The 21,005-nt window shown below is 36.1% G+C and overlaps 1 protein-coding gene across 1 annotated transcript in view; it reads right to left on the bottom strand.

Annotated features, from left to right (window-relative positions):
• Positions 1 to 16,877, bottom strand: part of lemd1 (LEM domain containing 1) — a 73,223-nt gene extending 56,346 nt beyond the window's left edge. The window contains exon 1 of the mRNA XM_051924695.1: positions 16,538 to 16,877. Within this exon, the coding sequence (XP_051780655.1) occupies positions 16,538 to 16,738 (201 nt within the window). The 5' untranslated portion in view covers positions 16,739 to 16,877. The remainder of the gene's footprint in view (positions 1 to 16,537) is intronic.
• Between the last annotated feature and the right edge of the window lie 4,128 nt (positions 16,878 to 21,005).

The raw sequence follows: 21,005 nt of genomic DNA, 5'->3' as shown, positions 1-21,005 counted from the left end.
AACAAAAACAAGCAAGACTAACTAGAATTTAATATTGCCTTTCAAATCAACTTTGTGAACATGAAGAAAAATTATATAAAGACAAACCAAAAAAATGTACAAATACTGCAGAGGTTATGAAACCATCATTATTTGTGTGAAACAAAATGTCTTCCATTCAATTGCTTTCTAACTTTGAGGATAAGTAGCATTTTAACATACATGGATCACAATATGTAAAAATGACACTTACTGTCCTTCACTTATTTCTTATACGAGAACAGGAGACAAAGCCTTAGGCTGTGGAATCCTCCATCTACCATACAGATCAGAACTACCCCATCCATGGCCCACTGCACCCCCAAACCAATCCCATGGATCCAAACTGCTACTACTAACAGTTTCCTTGTTGCTCCCATGGTGCCTTGTTCATCTCACCATTTCCAAAATCCACCACCCAAATCAATGCTGGTGGACAAATTTTTGAAGATACTCTAATGAAGAAACATCATTTGTGTAAAAGAAAATGTCTTCAATTCCATTGCTTTCTAACTCTGAAGATATGTAACACTTCAACACACAAGGATCCATACATGTAAAAATAATGCCTATTGCTGCCTACTTATAACTTTATTTTATACTTAAACTTTTCTCTTGAACTGGGGTAATTTATTGTCCTGAGTTGGATGAACCTATAGCAAGCAAAACAGATGAACAAGACTTTACAATTAAGTTCATGACAGTATGATTTCAGAAAAAATATAAAAATGAGAGATCCAATAAAAATAATGATAGATCCAATAAAATGCTTGCCTTAAAACAGTGTCTTGTTGGGGGGGGGGGGGGGGGGGTAAATAAATAATTAAAATGAAGAAGTTAAAACCCCAATTAGCAGAGATTTTAAAATTGTTTTCTTCCTTCACTTATCTCCCTGTTCTTGTTAGGAGGATGGGAGACAAAGTCTCAGTCCATCACATCCTCAATCTGCCACAGGTCACAACTGCCCTGTCCACTGCCTCCTGGGTTCTCAGGGCGCTTTGCCCATCTCCAGATTTCACCTCATCTGGCTCTTCTCCAGACACAGCCCACCACACCCCCCATTCCATCTCCATGGATCTAAACTGCTACAACTAACAGATTCCTTATTGCTCCCACTGTGCCTCACCTATCAAATCATACTGCCATTCTTTAAGCCTCCTTCCTTAATCCAACTCCCAGCTCTCTCTCTCTCTCTCTCCCCCACCCGCTGCACTGCACAACTGACACGAGTACCACCACTGCTCAGAGCCTTCACAGCACTTGGTCCATCTGTGTAAAAGACAGTACAACAGACCAACCATGCCCTTTATTCCTTTACCTCTCCTACCAGCAATCACACACTCTCCAAATGATACAAAATCCATAAAACAATTCTCCACTTAGTGCTAAACCAAGGGTTGGCAACCTATGGAAAGTTTTTGAATGGCACTCTGATTGAATTGAAACATAGTAAAAAATTATATTTTAAGTACAGTGCACGCGTTCGCGCCCTTACATACATTTTGCAAAAGCTAATCACATGTAAATGGAAACCATGTGTTCAGTGCAGGCAGTGGTACAATAAAACAAACCTCTTGTTATTATATTTTAATTACAGCTCAAGGTTTTGTGCAGGTGACTCACATGTTAAGGGTCTCTTGTTATTATTAAGTAATATACTGCCCTGAAATGACTCATAAAAGAGAAAAACTTGACATCAGCTCTTTTCAAGACTCATGGACAAATGAATACAGATTTGTACAACAAAAGGATTGTGCGGTGTGCGTGTTATGTTGTGAAAGTGTTGTGTGTCGTACGTCAAGTGTACAAAGATATTATCAAGCTAAACATCACTCCATGTTTAAAAACACTGATGAGAAAAGTGCAGCTATAAAAAGGGCTGTTTCTGGCTTTAAGAAACAAACTACTTATTTTAGTCAAATAATTGGAACTAAAAAATAAAGCCACTGAATGTAGTTATACAATTTCTCATTGTGTAGCTTTGAAAGCCAAACCCTTCACAGACGGAGAATTCATCAAAGAATGAGATGTGCTGAAGTCTTATTCAGTGATTTACCAAATAAACAAACAATACTGTCTCAAATTCAAGAAATACCAGCTTCTGCAAGATCAAATAAGACACGAATAACTGATATGACTGAAAATATAACAACAAAACAGAAAACCGGATTACAACAAGCTGCTGGATTTAGTGTCGCTGTTGAGGACAGCACAGATGTAAATAACGTGGCACACCTAGCAATAGTTGCACAATATTGTGACAACGATCATATTTATGAAGAATTATGTTGCTTGATTCCTCTTACTGGTACAACTAAGGGACACAACATTATCATTGCATTTTTCAATTATTTTGAAAATAAGAAAATTAACATAAATAAAATATTTTGTGTTACTACTGATGCTGCCCATGCAATGGTTTGAAAGGAAAAGGGATTTATTAAACTTCTTGAAAATCAGTATCGGGCATCGTGTATTGAGTTTCAAATGCATTATACACCAGGAAAGTTAAGTTGCAAAAATCACATCACAGTGCTTGAATTCTGTAATGGACACTGTCATTAAAATAGGTAATTTCATAGTTTCTCTTTCTTCATTGACACACAGGCAATTTAAGTCCCTTTTGGAAGAAATGAAGAGTGCATATATGGACTTCCCGCTATATAGCAATGTCAGTTGGCTTAGTTAAGGTAATATCTTGAACAAGTTTGTATCTTGTCTGGAAGAAATCAAGATGTTCCTTGATGAAAAAGAACAGCATTTCCCGGAATTGAATGATGAAGACTGGTTATGCAAATTGATGTTTCTGACTGATATAACTCAACACCTGAACGACATAAACTTGCGTTTGCAAGGAAAGGGTCAAACAGTACTAGAACTTTTTGAATACTGGAAAGGATTTGCATCAAAATTAGATATATTTTGGGGCAATATTACCACAAACATCTATAAGTACTTTCCAAATGTAAAGGTCCATGCAAATCGATTTACCGTTAACAAAGACAAACTTCAAAAGTATGTTGAAGCGCTCAAAGAGGAATTTTCCAAACGATGTGAAGACTTCCAAACTCACTAACCCTAACCCATTCCTCGTCAAACATGACTTAATTGATCCAAAGACAACCCCATTTGACTTATCTCGTCTGAGTGGATGGACGTTGATAGTTTTGAAATGGAACTCATCAAATTAATATCATCAGAAAAAAAAATTAGTAGAATTGCGGAAAACTCTTGAAGGAAACTGTCTGGAAAAGTCGTCTGTCATTCTCAATTGTTGGATATCTTTACCTGAAATATTAAATTGTTTGAAGAAAATCGCATGTGTTCTGCTTTCGTCATTCGGCTCCGCTTACCTATGTGAATAAATTTTCTCACATATGAAAAATGTTTTTTGTACACAAAGAAGTTGTCTAACACCTAAACATTAAGAAGCCTGTGTCAAGCTAAAAGTGACCAATTGCACACCTGATATTGAGCAATTGAGCAAAGAGGTACAGGGTCCAGGTTCACATTAATTGATTAATAGCTCTGATTAATAATCAAGAATGATTAATCATATTAGAATTCTTGATAATTTCTTCTTATTCAAATTATGTATTTTGTATTAAAAAACTTGTGATTTATAATTTGAAATACCATTTTTAATAAATGTGTTGAAAATTAAAATTTGACAAAATATTCTTTTCACATATGATCCTATGTATTTTAAAATACTGAATGACCAATAATATAAGATCCAGTTATAATGGGATTCAAAAGTATATAATATATACTTTTGAAGCCCATTATAAACGGACCAATTTTGATACTATAGTATATAACAAATTTGGTAGAATTATGTCGGCATGCAGAATAACATTGTAACATAGGTCTGGCATGACACCACTGAAAGGCTGCCGACCCCTGATCTAGGGTGTAAGCATTTTAGGGTTTGACTCTAGCCTGACCCTGACAAGAGGGTTTTTTTTGTAGTGTTTGTTTATTCTTTGTATCTGTCACACAATATTAAATAATTTGACTTTCGACTAAAGGGACTATTTTTATGTCTTACTTAATCTTGGCAATATTCACAAAAGTTAAAGTGTCAGTACTGTTCATTCACAGATTTAAAAAGAGAGCCCAGCTTTAATTAATGGCCATATACCAAGCTTTATTCTAGTAACTATTTTACTCTCCTGTATTTGTGACCTTTAATAAGCCAGGTTTGACTCTCCTGAAAGAACACCCTTACATTCATAAAAAATGGTATTCACAAAATGTCACAAAACTTAGCATGCAACCTCCGTTTTAGTTAGTAAAAATATATTTATAAATATCTCACTCTGTTTTATTCCAGACACACTGAATCCAGTGCCTGCTGATTAGCATGTCACACTGCATTCAGTTTAAGTCAGCACCTGCTTTGTATCATGCATTGAAAAGAACAGGTTATGATTAACATTAATAAATAATTAAACCATTACCCCCCCCCCCCACTATGTCACACTGTATCAGAAGGTAACATAAAGCCCACTCCCCATCAAGCACGTCCCTTATGCAGCAAGAATCAAAGGCAACTTCCTGATGTGTCAAACCACAGTAAAAATGATAGAATAAAATTTGTACTGGTTGACAAATTTCTACTGGTGCACCGTGCACAACGACCTAGAACTTTTGTTCAGTTCTTTTCAATTGTTTGCACATAATGTGTATATTTAGCTTCTCCCTACCCAGCCAAAGCATGTGTGTGCATGACAACACCAGCAGTAGCATGCAAGATCTTACCGAAACAAAGCAATAATTATTGTGAAATAATGCAAGAGTTTTACAAAACATAATGCTTTGGTAAAATAACACAATAATGTCTTTTATGTGTGTGTTTTTTTTTTTTTTTTTTTTTTGAGTGGAGGGAATAACCTTCCATACAAACATTTCCGTTTTACGTGCAACATTTTAAACACTCACATAATTGTCTTTTACAAAAACGAAAACAATGAACAGTACCACCACCAGCTTACCAACACACCTATAAGGTGTTTTCAAAATGTCGATCCTTTTGTCAATGCTGGCTGCAAACTAAGTGTCCTATCTGTAATCTACACTACTACTCTGATAACAATGAAAATCACATCTCATTGTGGCTTATGGGTTGCACACCTCCATTAAAACCCCCCTCCTCCCCATATATTATATAGTCTATATTTTAAGTTGGACCAACAGAAACACACATTAAAAATTTCATGAAAATCAGCTGTTTTACATGATTGGCCAAGAAACAAAAAAAGATAACTTTTATTTATATAAAGTAGATGATAAATAATGAGGAATACTGAGGAAGGGTTCCAAATCCCTTTTTACCTGGGTCTGTCATATGTCAATTTGGTATAATGCTTTTGACTTGATTCAGCTTGGCAAATCTGATTTACAGGCATAAAGTTAACGTGCAATATGAAAAGGAATATACTGTATTTAAATACTGAAGAGTCAGGAGTATAGGAGTTAACCATTTTTGTTTTTTATTTCATAAACGTTTTTTTCTTCAAATCAGCTAAACATTTAATCAGCTATTAGTCACATCCCTAACAGACAGTTGTCTGAAAGAAATCAGCAGAGTTAATGGTACACTGTACACTCTTTAATCAAATAACTACGGATGATAGATTCTGACTGCAGGAGAACTGGTGGAGAGTGGAGAAAGAAGGAAAACAGAGATAGAAGGAAATAACAGTGGTCCAATACATTCAAAGTAATAATGGTAAAGGATGGAAGAAATACAGACTGCATGTGAAATCAAGAAATAATTCCTGACCAGAAGAGGAAAATTAAAGGTGTAGAGAGACAAATGAGAAGAATAAGGAAGCCAGATCAGCTGGAAGAACAAACAAGTATGCAGACGTTTTCTGAAAGAATAACACTAGACTAGTAAGAGCAACGCATCAAGTTCATTAAAGACGAGGAGGATTCAAGCTGTAAGTAAAGGTTAGTTAGTCAAGAAATCTAAACATGTAAACACACAGAACAGCAAAAGCTAACTTGGAATTTCGCAACATTTTAAAATTCCAAAACTTCACTTACCCATTTGGACTAAAAGGCTTATGAACTTTAGTACACTATCAACCTGCAATGATGTTATTTTGTAATAAGTCATAGTGAATGTGGTCTTAATCACACCTGAAATACTTTGTGCAAGTTATATTACCCTAAGTTCTTGTCAATAAGCCGCGGCTTATCTAAGGAAAAAAGTTGTGAAAATGAAAAAATAGAATATCGGCTTATACATAAGTCCGGCTTATACATCCATCGCGGGGGTTGCGTTCCAGAGCCACCCGCGAAATAATAATATCCGTGAAGTAGAAACCATATGTTTATATGGTTATTTTTATATTGTCATGCTTGGGTCACAGATTTGCGCAGAAACACAGGAGGTTGTAGAGAGACAGGAACGTTATTCAAACACTGCAAACAAACATTTGTCTCTTTTTCAAAAGTTTAAACTGTGCTTCATGACAAGACAGAGATGACAGTTCTGTCTCACAATTAAAAGAATGCAAACATATCTTCCTTTTCAAAGGAGTGCAAAGCAAGCAGTCAAAAAAAAATCAATAGGGTTTTTTGGCTTTTAAGTATGCGAAGCACCGCCGGTACAAAGCTGTTGAAGGCGGCAGCTCACACCCCCTCTGTCAGGAGCAGGAAGAGAGAGGAAGAGAGAGAGAGAGAGATAGAGAGAGATAGAGAGAGACAGATAAAAAAAATCAATACGTGCCCTTTGAGCTTTTAAGTATGCGAAGCTCCGTGCAGCATTTCTTTCAGGAAGCAGCTGCACACAGCCCCCCTGCTCACACCCCCCTACGTCAGCGCAAGAGAGAGAGAGAGAGAGAGAGAGAAAGTAAGCTGGATAGCTTCTCAGCCATCTGCCAATAGCGTCCCTTGTATGAAATCAACTGGGCAAACCAACTGAGGAAGCATGTACCAGAAATTAAAAGACCCATTGTCCGCAGAAATCCGCGATATATATTTAAATATGCTTACATATAAAATCACAATTTAAATGACCGCTACGCGCTCGTGTTGACTCGGCGACGCCCAGAGCAGAAAGAACGCGCTCCGGCCGCTCCAACCGCGCCATGCGGGGAGTGAGAGAGACGGCAATATCTCACACTCTCTCCCCCCTTAAAGAAATTAAATGGGCGCGAGTGAGACCACTGACCTCCCTCCCTTCTATTAGTTATAGGTTATAGTACGTTCGGCTTATCCATGAGTCCGGCTTATCTATGATACGATTTTATTTTAAAAATTCGTATGATTTTTGGTCTCCGGCTAATACATGAGTCCGGCTTATAGACAAGAACTTAGGGTAAATCATTTAATGTGTTAGGAAGAATAATTTCCTTGATTACAATTTACACCAGTCTAATCATTGCAATAAAACAACCTTATACCCATCCTTCTTCATATCTACAAAATCCAATCATAGTCTCCCAGCTAGTGTGCAGGACAAAATTAACCTAGACTGGAAGGTATTAAATAGCTTTAAATAGCTTTAATATCAACAATTGAATCATTTCTTCACATTTTTCATACAATTATACTACTTTTAAGTGCCCAATCATTCCACAACAAAGCATTGTGGGTGAAAATACTTTACATAGGGTTTTATTTAAACAAGGAAATATATTTTTAGGAGGGAAAAAAAAGTTATGTTGACAATGTATAGGCAGTTTTCCTGATATCCAGTATAGTGTGCCCATTCAGAGCATGTAATCATAATTGTGTTTAATGGGATTACATTTATATCTTGCATACATTTATATCTTATATTCATTTATATATGTCTTATTTATTTTTGTGCATGTGTCTCTTGCTGGTTTTGCTTTATTGTCAAATGTGAGCCATGGGGGATATTTTTCGTACGTCACTTAAATCATCCGAGATCAGGTGCCTCATCTTGGATGAGTTAATGCCGGTGACACTCATCCGGGACAGGTCGGTTTTTCAAACGCAGCCGTGTATTAGATTAGTCTAGTTGGATCTAATCATACGAGATGAATGTGCGCGCCCGCGCGGAGTGAAAAGCCCATATATATTGAGTCTAGAAAACATGATCAGCAAGTCTTTGATAGGCTGTAACAAAATGACGAAAGAACAGGCGCATTTTTTTTTTCCACACACGTGAAGCAACACCTTTTATTCGAAGGACATGAAGAATTTCAAGATTTAATATGCACTAGGGGTAACACTGCAAAAGCAGCCCAGACCAGAAAAGACGGCTGGCAAAAAGTGGCCGACAAATTAAACGCTAAGTAGTGTGCATTGTACTTACTGAATGCAGCGTTTCATTTCCTATGTGTCAGATTAATTACTTTTTAATATGTCATAATTCCAGATCAAACGTGAGCACAAAGAGAACATGGGAACAGGTTAAAGTGAAGTACAAGAATATACTTCAAACTGGTAAATATTGGTATATAACTATTTAAAGAATTGTTGACATAAATAATCATATATAATATAAAAAACATTAATTTTAAAGCTAATAAGGAGGCAGACAAGCAAAAAACAGGTGGAGGTCCACGCGGTCCAGACCTAACCCCTACAGAAGAGTTGGCTCTCCAGCAAAATGCCCATCGCCCTGTTTCTGAGGGCATTCCAGGGGGAAGCTCCTCCTCAGAACCAGTGGCAGGATGCAGTGGTCACTTCATTTCAGGTAAAGGATGGTCATTGCATATATTTGTCCTCCATATGTGCCATAGGTATGTTCCATATAGCCCTCTTTTTTGTTGGGTCAGTTGCAGGGAATGTCATATCCCTTGAACCTGTGTCTGATCAACGAGATATTGACGAAGTTCAAATATTTGATAAAGACACTGTGTCTGATTATTCATGAGGAGGAGAGGTACACTTTCCAAATAATGTTTGATCAAACTCCACTCCCCATGTGCCCCAATCACATTTGGAAATCCTGGTAATGAGAATGTTAGGCTGATTGAGATTCTTCATGGAACTGTGGGTGTTTTAGCCTGTGTATTACCTACCTGCAATGGCATGAAACGCCTCTTTTATTATCTGCACACACAGGTGTCCAGGAAACACTATGAAAACCCGAAGGAAATATTTCAGAGCCAAACAGACTTTATGAATTGCCTGGCAAACTGCACTTTTAGTTAGATTTTCCGTATCGCCTAGAGTATATAAAAAAAAGTGCCGCTTGTAAAAAACCTCAAAGCAATGCATACTGTCTGTGTGATTGTGAGAGCCCGGCTTCGCCTAGTTTGACTTCGAATATAAGGTGCTAATAAATCTTTGAGGTACAATATTCCCCCTCGGCTAAAACGAAAAGAATTTCCTCCAGGAGCAATAAAGGATCTTGCCGATCGCGCAAAACCCTCTCTATATGAAATTCTCTTTGTATAATTTGCACACCAATATCAATTGGTCGCTCATTCATGAACGGCGAAGCCATGACTGGATGACTTCCATGCACCGTTACTGATTACGTGTGTAAACTAATCCTTGTTTATGTAGAACAAACCTGCTCCGAGCAGGTTTGAGGATTAGGATATGTTGCTATGAGAACACTTCCAGCAAGAGTTTTGAAAAACCGACAGATCCAGGATCAGGCCAAATCGTCAACAATTACATCTGGCTAAACGACTAATCCACATACGAAAAATACCCCCATGATCTATTCTTCTATGTTTCTTGTACTCTGTGGTGGAACAATGAGAGGTGGGGCCATCATGAATTCACAGTTGAAGGATCACCCTCAACCTATATATTTGAGGCTGGAGAGCAGGAGTCTCGTTTATAAAACTTTGTGTGGATTTGAGAATGAAAATATATGTATTTCAAAAAACCGGAAATTGTATGCACCAAAAAAAAAAAATCTGATGTATACATCAGAGTTTCTTTATAAATCTACTTATGTGAATGCATCTCAAACCCCATCTAGTTGCCACACTGAAACAACCAAACTATATATGTACGGTCAGTGGTTTCCAAACTTTGTCCTGGGGACCCCAATGTGGCTGCCACTTCCCAGTTTCTGTTTTGGAGTCAATGTAGAAATTACAAACTATGCTTGGTAGATTTTTATTAAAATGTACTAAGCAGTTTAATGGAAAATATGTAGTTTTTTTTAAGTCATTAGCAGTATTTTCATCCTAATTCTGCTTTTCCAGATGTTATGGTTATTTAATTGATTATTTACTAATTAGCGGGTCTGACACTGAAGTCGTTGCAGCTTTCATCATCCCGGGTGTCTGCTATGCTGGTTGTTAATTGTCACTATTAGGGATAAATGAAGGGAGCAAACTACACATGAAAAGAGGAAAATAATAGGAAAACAACAAAAGAGAGTTAAGCATTAATAGTTTTAGAAAAAAAAGAAATATTTCTAAATGTCTTATAAATGTAAGAACCATAATGTGTTGTTTTTCTGAACGCAGAATAAGAGAAGAGTAAAAAAGACCAGCTAATTAAATGGGATCAGTTGTTATCAGGTGTTGTCACTGGTAATGAATTTGGTTGGAACAAAATCTGCAGCCACAGTGGGTTCTCAGGACCGAGTTTGGGAACCACTGAACTATGCTAATCAACCTTATACAGTTGCTAATCACGATGCTGCAGAACTTGTCTGGCTTTAAAAGCAGCCTCCCTCTTGACATATCGAGTCCCATGCTGCAAAAGAGCATGTGCTGTATTGTGGCTCCTTTCATCTCTGTTCAGGGGATTAAAGAAGGGTATAAAATGCAAGCATTTGAGCAGGTAACCACCATCATCTAGCACAGGTGATATTGCAATGAATAGTATAGGCCATATGAAAAACTAAGGTTTCAGCCAATTACCTTACCAACAAATTCCCAAATTCTCTGAAATGTAAATATATGCAAGTTATTCCATCAGGTTTTCTTTTATAAATCCCAAATTGTTGCAGGGTTTGAGCTAAGCAGAAAGATGGAGAGCTGAATTTTATTAGTTTAGACAGACAGATAGATAGATTTTTTTTAATGAGTGCCGTTTATGCTGCTAATGAACTTTTTGTGAATTCATTTTAATTGAATTGCTTTTTTAAGATTTGTTCCCCTGAATTGCTTCATTTCTTTCCTTAAATGGCACCCAAACAGAAATGAAATGTGAAGTGAGGGAGCGAAAAGAAGACCAACTAAGTCAGGGCCTCGAACTCCAACCAATTTCACTCCAACCAGCTGCACAATGAGGTGCAGATTCTGGTCGTTAACTAAAACCGTTCTTTAATTCTATGGCTTGTTGCTGCTCTCATGGTGCATTAGCAGACATTTCTAAAATTGCTGATTTTTATCTTTTCTGAGAGCACTGGTAAAATGTTTTGGGGACCAGAACAGATGAACATTCTTGAGGCCTTCATCTTTCTTTACTTTCAGATATTCTACTTTGGACACCAGTTGTTTTGGCTCATTTTGTATCTCATTATTGTTTGGCTGCTAATTAAGGAAAAAGAAACAAATCAGGGGGCTGAGTCTTCAAGAACAAGTCAATTAATTAGTTCAAAATTAGTTAATTAGCAGCAAAAACAGGTGAACTCATTAAGAAAAGGGTTAGAATGAAAACCTGCAGTCACGGTGGTCCTCCAGGACCAGAGATGGTGACCTCTGCTTTAAGTACAATCTGGAGGATTCTACCAGGTAGCAGTGCAAGAAATCATCACAGTAAGAAAAACAATGTCCAGTTTTGCTGTGTTCTGAGTTGAGGGAAGAAAGATGTAAAAAATAGAAACTCTTTGCATTCTGATGCTGTTGCGACAAAAAAAGATGGCAACAGCTACACAGAAGATTGTATGCAAGTTCTTTAAATGTACTGTGTCATTACGATGGGGACTATGCAACACTTGTATTGCCTATTTGAGAAATGGATGAAGAAGTGCACCATCAATAGATTTACATGTCAGCATGTAAGGTTGATGATTTGCTTCACCCCATCAAACATCAAAGCACACACTTTGATTCTGTTGGAGCTGCAATCTTGCCATCGCATGTCGATAGTAAACAACAATGCTGATGTCACATACCAATACTTGAACACACACGCCACACATATTTTTGCTGGTACTGCAACTCATGTACGAGTTGTGTTAATTTCTGACTATGTGCTCCAAGGATGCATCAAAAAAACACTGGGAACACATGGCAGCCATGACGTTTTCTGGGTGTGAAGTATAAACCAACATTTAAAGTGTACTGATTTTCACCTATAGCATTCTAAACAGGCACTGATAAATAGGCTACCAGAAAGTCTCACAGCATGAGTAGAAAACCCATGAAAATTTCTGGATACTCATCAAGCATGACATAATATCTGTGTCAACTGCTTCAACAGAATCAACACAAACCAAAAAATCAACTATGAGCAGTGGTACTATTTTTGGCATTTTCAAATGGTTTAATTAGTCATAAACATATTGATTTTACAAGTCACAGCTGCCCTGTCATCTTTCAACAGATCATTGAAAAAGCTACCACATTGCTGGTGGCAGTTATCAATGAAGAAGTCAAGGCATTTTTCGGTTTTAATCTAATACAAGAGATGTTCCCAATATAACAAAAACAATGATAAAAATACACACACAGAGCATATATACTGTACTTAACACTGCCAAACCATTAAGCATAGGACTTGCACCCTAATGAGGCCCCTTCACTGCTACAAACTTAAAATCTGACAGATGTAAAGCTGTCATGCTGTTACATTAGAACAGCTGCAGTTCCACTTAAGGAACACATTGCTGACTTCAGCAAATTCTAAGCAGTGTCTGAGCAAAAATAAAAGCTTGCCAAACAGATGCATCTTTATTAACTATGTTCCTACTTCTCTTTCCTTTAAGCTACATGGCTAAAACTATTCATACAGTGCAGATGATTCTAAAATGAAAGTTTGATTTGGAGGATTAATGAAGAAATACTTGCAATTTATGTTGAATAGTTTAACTGGAACTGAAAAGTTCCCCAGCCTGATTTGTCTCCTTGTTCCTGGCTTTAAAAAAATGGACTCTCCCAGTTAATAATTATTTCAAAAATAGTAAAAATAATAAAAAAAAATGTACACTTTCCTTGAACTGTTCTACCTTTACACTAGATGTGCCATAAATACAAGACTGATCAGGTGATCTGACAATAAAAGAAAAAATGCTAAGGTAGGAGAATTAATGATATTTTGGCATTTTTTTACAACTAAATCAGATTGTTTGTACAGATCCTAAAACCATAAAATCAACTGCAATGTCATCATAATTGTTTGTAACCATCCCCATCTCTGTTTTTAAAATCAATCATTCTTTATGTTTAACCAATTATTTATAAAACATTAATTTTAACACTAAGCAATCAATTATGTTTCCTCCATATACTTTAAAAGAGTGGTCAAAAAAGAATTTTAAAATTTTACTGGAACATACACTACAAATATATGATGGAATAAATTTGGAATGGATGCACTTTTGGAATGCCTAAATGGAAACAACAACAATACTATTAAGATTATAAAATATACATATATACTACGTGTTTTCAGTTGTATGTGTATTTACATATTATATATTGTGATAAAAGGAGCCACTGTGGCAATCCTCTGTAACCAGATAAAAAAACAAAGAATTCACCACAATATAAAATTAATTTTGCCTTTATTAAAAAGGGGAGATATATTTTGTGTCACATATTTTATGTGACTGAAAAATAACAAACCTACAATATCTTTATAGAGTTTTAAAACCATTTCTGTCTGATGGGGTGACTAGGCCAAATCTCCATATCAGTACCACACTGAAGCATTTGCTTCTTAATTCCTGTCTCTCTACACAACCTGGTCTCTCTTTTTCACTGCAGTTGTGCATTTACCTCACTCTTCTCCTAATTCTGTAGTCAAATGGCTTCTGACACAAGATTACATTTCTGACTAAACCCCAGAATCACATCTGTCGTCAGTAGTGTCTCTATAAAGTACAAAGTAGAGGGGCACAAAGCTAGGACTCTTTAACCGTCTGTGATTTCTCTGTATCCTTGAGATTCTGAGAATCTTTAAAGTGCTAGGCCTCCAAAGCAGCTCCTATTCTGTCTGTTGTTCTGGAGGAATACAATGTTTTCATAGATACATTAAGTTAGACCATGTGCCCTTTAGTCTCCCTGACTGGAGTTCAAGTTTAAGTTCACAGTGTCACACCTATATAATGTACATAAGACAATTAAATTACTACTCACATTTCCCCTAAAGACTTTAACAATAACACAATACCAGCACAAAATAAATGTTTACAAATATTTGTGAGTGTGTATATACAGTAGCTTAAAAAGTAATCAGACACTTTCGGCACACTGGTGTGTGCATTTCTAAACTATGTTCAACAAATTCAGTTTTGAGTTCTGAACTCAGTCAAGTTCTAGATACATCACAAGGATAAAAGCAAACAGGATGCACCTGGCCACAACCTGGCATGCCAGAGCAAAGGCTCTTATTATACTTGCAGTATTTAAATGAGAGATTTCAAGGTTTTATTTTTAATAAATCTGTGAACCTTTCTGAAAAGATGTTTTCACTTTGTCATTATTTGTTAATGAGTATTGACTGATGGGAAAATGAAGGCAACTGGATGCTGGTAATATTTTGTGCCACCTTCCCCACCATCTGTAGTAGTTTACGATCAAGACAGAGAGAGAGGTCAGTCAGTAAGAAAGACCCTGCAAGTGCCACAAATGCATTAGGCCAGGGGTGGGCAAAGTCATTCCTGGAGGGCCACAGTGGCCGCAGGTTTTTGTTCCAACCCAGTTGCTTAATTAGAAAACAATCTTTGCCAATAATTACATTTCATGGCTTGTTAGTGCTTTGTCTGCTATGTCAATTCATTCTCATATCCTAGATTTTTTTTCCATTCTAAGGATATCATCCGAATACTTTGAAGTGTAAAACGGATGGCTAATTCTCAATCCTTCACTTTTTTCTCTTCTCTTTCCTTCCAAATATTTAATTAAACCAAATAGTGCACGATAAATACACACAGGTTTAAAGGGTAACAAGCAAAATGGATAACTGCTGGTTTCTTTTGTCATTTGCATCTTATTGCTAATAAGGAGCAATTAAAAACCGAGAATGCAGCTGTTTAAGACTTAAATAAGCAATAAGGGTTCAAAACCTTAATGAGGGAGATAACTAAAATGAAGCAGAAGTGTTTCTAGAGCAATAAGTGCTTCTTTATTAAGCAATTGGGTTGGAACAAAAACCTGCAGCCCTCCAGGAATGACTTTGCCCACCCCTGCATTAGGCAATGGCACCAGAATGAGAATATCACAGTGGGTGGAAGCATGCAAGATTTATTCTTCTTAGCATCCAGGGACAGGTGAGTCAATTTTTAGCAAGGAAGACTAACTTTCTTATAGAGGGAGTGACACCAAGGAGGGAATGCCAACATCTCCTGGCTGCAAGAAGGTATACCCTCTTATAATGAAACAGATGGAACCATGAAGTACACTTAAATGAATATATAGCTGGAGGGCTGCCTTTGAGGTATTTTTCTTAAGGAGAACAAAAAGATTCTTAATGTGCATGGACCACTGAAGAGATTTCTACCCTGGTGCCCTTGAATGTGAAGTGGCTACAGGATAATAAATAAAGCAATTTAACAGCCAGGAGTAGAGTGGGAAAAATGCTCATCTGGCAGCATTAAGAAAAGCTAGAGTCTGGATTGAGGAAGAGAGAAGACATGAGAGGGGAGGGGGAAAGAGGTGTTCTTTGGTGTCATACATTTGTGGTAAATGAGCCAGTAACCACACTGGATAAACAGCTACTCAACATCTACTTAGGTAGGCCAAGAGAGGCAGCAGCATTTTGTTTCTCTTTTATTGATTTCCTATCTTGTGCTCCCCTCATTTGTGTGTCATAACTATAAGCATTTTTGTTAATAAATGTGCCTTTTATGTTGATTTCTATCGTAATGGATACTTCTTGGTGGAGAGGGATGCTATGAGGATATCTTCTTATAAGAGTGTATGCACTATATAGCATATACAAATATGATAATCAAAAATAAATATTTTGATATGATTCTATAAGTTTCAACATCTTATTGTTTTAAAATCTTTGTTTTCTTACTTTATTTTAAAATATTACTACCAATCAGAAAACAAGGACTAAGGGATGTTTCTTTCAGCTCTTTAGTGGAGATTTAAAGATTCTCCATTTATTCTAACATGACAAAATTTCTTTTCTACACCTCGTAGTGTACATTCAGCATGTACCTACCCATACCTCACACTTTAAAAAACTGAGTAGATTAAAACTAATTTGAGCAAGCATTATTTACTACAGGTGTGAACAAATGAAAAATCAAACTGAACTGAATAACGAAGTTGAAGGGAAAATAAACTATACTGCTACAGTACACAACTGAAGAAATGTATTGCACATTTAATACTGATTTCCTCACTACCAACTGTGAACCAAAGAATGTACAAATTTTGCTCTTTTTTGTCTTCACCATAGGCACTTGGCAGAGTATGACAAATTATTTAAAACTTACGTTGCCTTCTTCAGGGGGTTCCTCGTCTTCTTCATCACTTGAAAAATCAGTTGCTTTCTTACTGTAGACATGCTTCATGTACAGCTGAAGGTACACTTCCTTTTTTCTTTCTCCAATGGGCAAAGCTACATTATGAGAAATCAGCTCCGATTTCAGCCTCTCCTTTGACAGATGAGAGGGATCGTCTGGGAAAATAGGCATTTCGCCGTATTTTCAAATAAAGAAAACAAAAAAAATACTACCTTTAAAAGTTACAAATTCAAAGGATTGACTTGGCCTAAAATCTCAAAGTAAAAAATGAGAGCCCACGTTTACTAAACTGCTGTGCTAACAGCTGAGCATGTAAGTCTGATGGACAGGGCCATAAATGGCTTTCCCCCCTTTTTTTTCAATTTAAAGGGGTAGGTACTAATATAAACATTACTTATATTGCTAGGTAATATTTTGTTTCTTCTATAGAGTGACAACTAATTCTGACATTCTTGTATGCTATATACTTTGTGTTATATTTGACTTATAAAAATGCACATAATTATAAAATTACAAAAAAAACACCTACTATCTGAATAAGGCTAAACCAAGTTATAGAGGATATTGAATGAGAAATTACATTTGTATTAGGAAGATGCATATATAATCAAAGTAAAAGGTGCAGCAGATCTAAATCTGCTTGAGTGTTGTCAATCATTTACAACCTGGACTGATGTACACTTATTTTTGAGTGTTCTTCCTTCCCGTTTCTAGTTAAACTACAACTCCTAGGTAAAAGTACACAGTCTCATAAAATAACCTGAAATAATATGAAATTACACAAGCATGGACAAACATGTAAATATAAAAAAAACTTTGTAAAAAAGTTTTTTTTTTTTTTTTTTTTTTAAATAAGTAAAATGATTTTATATACTGTGATGGTCAGCTGGGGGCTGTGCCCAGCCGGGACGCCTAGAAGGACAGAGAGAGGGACTATGCCTTCCCCAGACCACAAGAGGGCAGCTGCCCTGGTTTGTATGGAGGCCACAGGAATTGAGTGTGGAAGCTCAACCCTATAGGGGCCCATGGCCACCGCCAGGGGGCGCCCGGGCGAGTAGGGAGCCTTGGACATCAGCACTTCCAGAGGTGCTGGCAGAAGAAATACCAGGGATACCCGGAGTGCAGGAAGCTCATCAAGGGGCACCTGGAGCGTGTCTGGGTGGAAATCAAAGGGGCCACCTCCCTCCAGTCGTCAGCCGGAGTCGGGAAGAAGAGGATGAAGCTTGGAGGAGAGGAGTGGAGGCAGTGACGGAAGGCTGGATCATTGAAAGGCCCCGACTTGAGGGTGATTGGTGGAAGGACACTGGGTTGTGTGCGGGACTTTACTAATTGTAAATATTGTAAATAAAGGTGTGTTTTTGGAATTATTGGTTTCTGCCTGTTGGTGTTTGGGCTGGTTTTCCACATACTTTAGTTATAAATGCATTAAAAAGCAAAAAAATAATTTTTTATTTAACCACAATTTTCATGGTTATATGTGACTAAATAAAATCGTGGGGCGCACATAAATTAATTGATTCAAACAATTTTTGAAACTTGTTTTGCACTGTGGGGAATTACAATGTTGTTGTTGTTTTTTATAGTTTATTATGAATGTAGCTATTCTATTAATTGACTGAATTAATTAATTTATGTGCACCACACGATTTTACATTAACCACTATTTTTGTGGTTATATGTGACAAGAAAAATGTATTTTTTGCTTTTTAGTGCATTTCTAACTAAATAACATCGTTTTACTTTAAAAAAAAATTATATATTTTATTTTTTACTTTTTAGGTTGAGTATTTTGCAAATTATTTTTCTTTAATCATTTTACATGAACGGGAAGGTTCTTTAAAAGATATTACATAATAGGTCTTCTTTACTAAATTATTTGAAAACTAAAAAGAATTATATTTCGGTCTATATTTTTCTGTTCATGCTGTTATGGGATTAGCGCTCAGTTGCTGCGAAAAAAAAATAGACGACGACAGAATGCCAAGCTTACAGCAATACTTCCTTACTGTGATCATCAAGGCTACTCCTTTGCAAGAATAAACAAGTAAAGTTGGCACGCATATTTACCCACTCCACTCACTGGAAGAGGCAAGTGGGGGCAATCTGATGCGTCTCTCACTTGTATGCTCCTATATCTCACTATATTCTCTCTCCGTCATTGATGTGTGTGCGTTAATTGGAATCACATAACCATTGATTATGGCAAAATTTGTCACGTAATTGCATTGGTTTTGACGGATTATTGTATTGTCATCGATACTGTATGCGAGTGCAAAATTTGAAGAAATTCGCTTTGCCAAAAGTGGGGTTAAAATCAGTTGCAAGATGTGACCCAGACAAACAGACAGACAGAGAAGTCAAGTTAAATAAAATCGTTTAATAAGAAAGAGGAAAAAAAAGGCAAAGATGCTGAAAAACAGCTGAGCTAAAAATAAGTTTAGCTTAGCTGACCTGTTCCTTTTGTTTCCAGTAGAGGATGTGTATAAAACAACCATGAAAATGCACACTGGGATAAAAAATGCAAAAGAACAAAGGCTTGATAAAAGTATAATCAACTGGCAAGATTGAATCACAACGTTATTTTAAAAAGTTTAAAACAAAATCCAAAAAGGGTTTTAGTCAATGGCTTGAGTTAAAATTGCCTATTTAATATAGAATAAAAAAAGCCAAATTGTGATCTAGTGCCTCTCAGTATTCATGATTCAATGTATTTTTCAGTACCACAAATTTCTAATAGCAAGTCTAGAATCTCAAATTCTTACAAAACATTAAAGACAAAAACACTAAAACACAGTGGTGAGCTACCAAAGAAACACAGAACTATCAAACAATATACAGTACATATAAAAATAAATCAACATACACATTTTTAAAATTGGTTTCTAAAGTGTTCTAAAGCTTAGGACCGGATATATTCTGGAAATTCACAACATTTTAGTAGCAGCAACGTTAAAAAAGGGGTCGTGTGTTTATTACAACAAAGTGATCACAAAATCAAGTGATATGGAAGAAAGAAAAAGAAGAGCAGAATTCAAGAACTACAACTAAAAAGTAAAGAATTATAGGTTGTGGCATCCTGGTGGCCATGACCTATGATCATGTTTTATGTGTGAAAGTGATCAAGAAGTCAATCACCATCATGACAGAGAGAAAAAGACCAATACAATCTGCTGAATGTCAAGCACATGACAAAAGGTGATTAAATGAAGAAGAATGATAAGGAACATGATAAAGATAAAACAAAAAGTAATCCTGAATACAGAACAGCAGAAAAACATAATGGCCAGAGATGCAAGTTTATTGTAATTAAAACATGGTCTCTACAAACCCGTTTATTAAAAAGCCATATGGACAGGGTAGATATGTATTCTGAGTTCATAATAAAATGTAACTTTTAACACTTGTAAACAAAAGGCGGAGAGTTTAATGTTGTTTATTATATCTAGCTCACAAAAATCTCAACAGATAGATTATAAAAATGAATAATTAAAATTAGAAAGTTTGAATATATTAAACCAAAAGAAATAAAGAAAAAATAAACATTACATGGAATTCATCTGTTGGGCACTCCAATAATGCTCTGTTGTGAAGGTAAACATCAATAACAGGCAAAAAAACTAACACCCTGAAAGGTAGGTGTAGAATTTTTCTTGATAAATAAAAGTAAAAATTAATTATCTGATTGTGTACAAATGAGATGAAATTTATCAATAAAAGAAAAGAAAGCTGCAAATATTAAACCATCTGTACTGTTCTAATAACAAGGGGATTTAAAACAGGGCCATCATATACAAAGTAAGCATTTAAAGCAATCTACAAAAACAATACTCTTTTCCCGCAAGCAGACAGTAAATTCAAGTATCCCAGTGGGAAATTGCTTTCACAGTTGTAGCTCCCAGTGGGACAATTTGAAGAAAACAATCCTACCAAATTACCATAATGGTTGAGCTTACAGTTGACATCATTCAGTAATATAAAAGAAAAAAAATAATAATCAGGTCAGCTAGGAATGACATTTTACAGTAGTTAAATGGACCATTAGTTTGCTTTTTAAATACACACAAAAAACATCCTAAATTGCTTTTTGAGTAGATCAAGATGTAAATCAAAAATGACCCTGCATTTCCCTAAAACTCACATGATATTCACATGAATACTACAAATTGTTAAGGGTGAACATTACAAGTGGTAACTCATAAAATTAACCACAGCACACAAACATCATTGGTTTGAGACTCAGATACTACTGAGAACACACTGAAGAGATTTGCAATGGGGGCTGTCATATAGCTAGCAATCCAAAATAGCAAACAGAAAGTTAAATAAAAGGAACACGTTTGATGAATGGTTTACAAAATATGCTTACCAATACTAAAGTAACAATTTTCAGTGTTAAAATATTAAAAGAGAAGGTTGTTATTTTCAAGTTAGAGTTATG

Source organism: Erpetoichthys calabaricus, chromosome 3 (assembly GCF_900747795.2).
Source record: "Erpetoichthys calabaricus chromosome 3, fErpCal1.3, whole genome shotgun sequence".
NCBI classification, from domain to species: Eukaryota; Metazoa; Chordata; class Cladistia; order Polypteriformes; family Polypteridae; genus Erpetoichthys; species Erpetoichthys calabaricus.
The sequence above is the reverse complement of the archived record's forward strand: the minus strand, read 5'-3'. Positions and strand labels throughout refer to the sequence as shown.